Raw genomic sequence first — 4921 nt, 5'->3', positions numbered from 1 at the left:
TTCTTTTTAGCTGAAAATATATATACGCTTAGATGCCTTTAGTTTGTGGGCTTTTTACCCATCTGGCTGTACGGAAAAGCTCCTCAAGAGCCGGTGAAGACACAAGCCGAGTTAAATCCGTGCCTCTTGGTGCAGGGGGAGGTGGAAGCAGCCCCAGGCGGGGCTGCTGCCCTGGGGGACGGTGGGACAATTCCGGGGGCAAAGTCGAGAAAATTGGGTAAAAGTCCTTTATTATGTGCAGTTTATGTGAACACTTTATTGTCCTAGAGCGCTGAGCGCCAGCGGTTTGCGGATAACCCCACCATAACCGTGAGGCGTCCTCGGAGCCGCCCGCCCCAGCGCGCCCAAGATGGCGCCCGCCGCCCTCTCTCCCGCCTGCCCGCCGCCACCACGCACTGCGCAGTGGCGGGAAGCGGCGGTCGAACCGGAAGCGGAAGCGGTGCCCGGAGCCCCGGCGGAAGCGGCCGTTGTCCGGGGAGACGGAGCGCGGCGGGGCCGGGATGTGGCGGCTGCTGCTGGCGCTGGCCGGGCTCGGCGGGGCCCTGGCGGCCGGTGAGGGGCGGCGGGCGAGCGGGGCGCGGGGCTGGTGTCCTCCCTCTGACGTGCTCCAAGCCCGAGGCTGCTCCTCGGTGCTGAGCTCGGTTTGGGCCCTCAGTACAAGAAGGGCATCGGGGTGCTGGTGGAGGGCCTGGAGCACAAGGCCTGTGAGGGGCGGCTGAGGGAGCTGGGGGTGTTTGGTTTGGGGGAGAGGAGGCAGGAGGCCTCATTGCTCTCTACAGCTACTTGAAAGGAAGGTGTGGGAGCTGGGGGTCAGCCTTTTCTCGCAGGTAATCAGTGATAGGACCAGAGGGAATGGCCTCGAGTTGCGCCAGGGGAGGTTCAGGTTGGAAATGAGGAGACATTTCTTCTCAGAAAGAGCAGTCAGGCGTTGGAATGGGTTGCCCAGGGAGGTGGTGGAGTCACCGTCGTGAGGGTGTTCGAGGAAAGGTTGGACCTGGTGCTTCGGGACACGGTTCAATTGATGACAGTGGCAGGGGGATGGTTGGACCAGGTGATCTTGTAAGGCTTTTCCAACCGTAATGGTGATTCTGGTGCAGGGGCTGTGACAGAGCTGAGCGCCGCTGGGACCCCCCCAGCTGCTGCTGGTGGTTCCGCACAGGTTGGCAGCGGCGAAGCGGTGCGGTACCGGACTGCTGAAATGGCTGACGCGATGCTGGGCAGCGAGCTCCCAGCCCAGCAGGCCGTGGGGCTCTCGGTGGTGCCAGGGGAGGTGAAGGAAGAGCAGGAGTCCGCTGCCGCCACGACCGGGACTTGCGAGGCAGCAGCAGGCGACAGTGCGGAGTGTGGAGCAGGGAGCAGACCCACGGCTCCCCTTGTCCAGCCCGACACGCAGGGCCACGAGCACGCAGCAGGCTCACCCGTTGTGCTGGAGACTGTGCTGCCTGGCACTGCTGAGGAGCCCAACGGCACTGAGAGCGTGAAGACCCCCAAGGTGGCCTGCGAGGAGAGGAACGTGACTGGGATCAGCAACTTCACGCTGCAGATCCTGAACGTGTCCCAGGTAGGCAGCCCACCTGTTTTAGGGCTTTGTGCTGCTTGTGTCTGTTTCTTAAGTATTTGACTTGGTGGATTTCCTTGTGTTACAGACTTTCTGATATTGACAAGGGAAAAAAGTCTGAGAGAGAAAGCTGTTTGTGTCATTCTGAGTAGAAAAAGTGGAGAAATGGCTCAATCCACAAGCCTGTGTGCCTGGAAGAAATGGCCAGCCTTCATGCACTGTGCATTAGTGTCTCTAGAATTGTTAATGGCACTTAGTGCCAGTACCAGTGCCTATTTCTAGTTCTTTCTTGTAATAGAGGATGTTTTTTTAATTAATAAATTTGTTTAACCTCTTGAAAAGATAAACAAATGTTTTAAATGTTGTAAAACAAATGTGCAGCTGCTTGATAAATATTGTCAAGTGCCTAATTGTTTGCTGAATGGTGCATTTCTAGGTAGGATTATTCTTTTAAATGTTTCATTATCTGTGTCTTTTCCGCTTTCTTTAAGGATCTGATGGAGTTCCTAAACCCAAACAGCAGTGACTGTACGTTAGTCTTGTTCTATACTCCGTGGTGCCGCTTTTCTGTTAGTCTGGCCCCTCATTTTAATTCTTTACCTCGAGCGTTTCCAACTCTTCGCTTCCTGGCACTGGACGCATCACAGCACAGCAGGTAATTTACACGTCCTATGCTCTGGTGTCTTATTTACAAGAGCAAGTTCTGTGTTTTAGAAACAGGAGTGTTTCATTTTAATGTTTAATATAAATAATTATGTGCCCCTTTTATTTTTGGCTGTGCTGTTTTCATTTTTTTTTCCAATGGACAGCGTTACAGAAAGGAACTACTACTCCAACAACAGCTATAAGTAAACTGGAAGCTCTGTTCTGTTAGCTGGCTTTTGGGTTTCATTATGCTGCAAAGCGCTAAATATTCCATCCACCCTTGTATATATCCTTCAGTAACAAAGCTTTTATCCATGTGACACGTGTGAAGAAGTAACGTATTGATTCACTGCTGAATCTTGCATTATTGACATAATTCATTAGGAAACCTCCCTAATACTGCACAAAGTGGTTACATGTTGTTTCCTTATGAAGAGAGAAATTAATTTAGTAAAACTGACACTTTGTGGCTACCTTTGTTTCTTTCTCGGTGGATTTATTTTCCTCATACCTTGTATTTGTTTTATGTTCAACAGTTTATCAACTAGGTTTGGAACTGTAGCCGTGCCCAATATCCTCCTCTTCCAAGGCGCTAAACCTATGGCGAGATTTAATCATACAGACAGAACGCTGGAAACACTGAAAGACTTCATTTTTAATCAAACAGGTTTGTAAATCAGCTCTGATGCATCAAAAGGAAGAACAGGTGGGCTTTTAGCTCCAAATGCAGCTTTCCTCCTCCCATTGATTGTTATTTAAGGTGAATTTGATGAGAACCCTGAGAGGATCTGGCAGAGGTTGCTGCAGTCAGCTGGGCTTTGGGGCACGCTGAAACCAGGAGCTTATTGGGCTGCTCTCACAGGGTAGGGGGAATTGGAGGGGTTTATCAAGAGGTATTGAGCACATCTTCATGCCCAAATATTTAATTTGGGAATAAAGGTAGGTGAACCGTGGGAACATTACCATGCATGGCAGCTGGGGAAAAAGACAATTTCTATTTTTGTGCTAGAGGGGACAAAAGGACTCCAGTTTCCTTGATCTGGCTGTCCACGTTGTGAGCTCCGTGCCTCTCTGGTCCTACAGTGCTGTGTTCAGGAAGGAAAACCAAAAACCCCATGTGTAGGCCTGTGATGGCCTTCATTAGAGGCCAGAAGTTGTTACATTTGCTAACACAGCAGAGATATTTTAAAACAACGCCCCCGCAAAGGTACAAAAGGCCCTGCTGTGGAAGGACAAACAACCCTTTTCCTGTTACAAAAATTTGCAAGCACTTTGAGAACGTTTTGCCTTTATATAAGCAAACTGTACGCTCAACGTGTTAAAATACAAGGACTGCCTCAGCAAAATGCGAAGTCTAACTGCCCGTGCCTTAATTTGAGAACCAGAACAAAGCTCCAAATAAAACAGGCTTCTCTGTATCTAATGATCATTACGGGGCTTGACCGAATGCTTTCTTTTTCAGGTATAGAAGCTAAAAGCGATGTGACTGTGACGGAGGAAGACTGGGCCGGGCCCCTGCCAAGTGTCCTGACAAAAGGAGTAGACTGGCTGCTCCTGTTTTCTTTGCTCTTTCTGGCCAGCTTTATCATGTATGCTACCATTCGAACTGAGAGCATTCGGTGGCTGATCCCAGGACAAGAGCATGAACATCAAGAATAATCTGAGATGCTGCAACATGGACAGAATTTCCCGGGTGTCGGTAAAATCGGGAAGTTGTGTGGACTGGAACTACATCAGAATGAACTACTGAATTTGTTGGTTGGCTTTATTTATCGACTACTGAATCTGTAACAAGCCAGCTGAGGCAGTTAAAGCGGTAAGTAAACAAATACGGAGAAACACGAACTAAGAAAGTATTTATTGAAGTCCCCCGACCTGCTTATTTTTCATGAACTTTAATGTAAATATGTGATGCAGTTCTACTTGGCTCTTCTGAAGAGGTCCCAGACTTTGTATAAAGGGTAAGATTTCTGCAGTATTTCTGCCTGTGTACGTGGCACTGCTTGGCTCAGGAGTCGAGTTGCTTTGATGGAATGATGGAGTCTTTTTACAGAACCTACGGATGTAAGAACTAATGCTTCCACATGGCCGATGTGGTAAGCACGGTGGAATTAGGATGTATTGGCCCACACAGATCGTACTTGACTTTTTGCTCATGTATTCCTGAAGCAATAAAACCTTACAGGGATTTGCTGGTGAATGGTGATGTTCTAAATTATTTTGTCAGTAACATGAACTACAAAGAGGAAAAATAAGTTTTAAAACACAATGTACTTCAAATGAGTTATTCCACTGTCTGAAAAAGATTTTAATATTAACTGTATGTAGTTGCTTTGTACTGTGGGTACAGTAATACCAGCAATAATAAAAATCCCAAAATTTGTTTTACAGCTCTTGACAGGTGACTGCTTTCCACCTACGATACACGGGGGTTAGGTGCTCACTGTATTCCGTGACTTCTGACGTAGTGGCAGTTCTTCGTAAGGTTTAGAATCACTTCCAAAGATTCCCTCATTGTGTGGGTGCAATTTATTTACCGCTTCCCTCTAGAATTAAGTTGCATTCATTGTCCTTACTTTTCAAAAAAAAAATAAATCAATTTTTAGTGTAATCTTTTAAGGCACTTACAGCATTGAAAAGATGACTTTGGAAGTACAGATCACCTGTCTAAATTAGCAAGAATAGTCTTGAGATTTATTTAAACATACTAAGGTGTTT

General features: G+C 47.7%; 1 protein-coding gene across 1 annotated transcript in view; it reads left to right on the top strand.

Moving 5' to 3' along the window:
* Positions 1 to 363: 363 nt before the first annotated feature.
* The window catches only part of PCBD2 (pterin-4 alpha-carbinolamine dehydratase 2), a 25925-nt gene continuing 21367 nt past the window's right edge, over positions 364 to 4921 (top strand). Inside the window, exon 1 of the mRNA XM_035338678.1 lies at positions 364 to 577. Coding sequence (XP_035194569.1) covers positions 501 to 577 — 77 coding nt within the window. The 5' untranslated portion in view covers positions 364 to 500. The remainder of the gene's footprint in view (positions 578 to 4921) is intronic.

This window comes from Oxyura jamaicensis, chromosome 13 (genome assembly GCF_011077185.1).
Source record: "Oxyura jamaicensis isolate SHBP4307 breed ruddy duck chromosome 13, BPBGC_Ojam_1.0, whole genome shotgun sequence".
Taxonomy (NCBI): domain Eukaryota; kingdom Metazoa; phylum Chordata; class Aves; order Anseriformes; family Anatidae; genus Oxyura; species Oxyura jamaicensis.
Note: the sequence above shows the minus strand (reverse complement) of the source record. Positions and strands in the feature narration are given on the sequence as shown.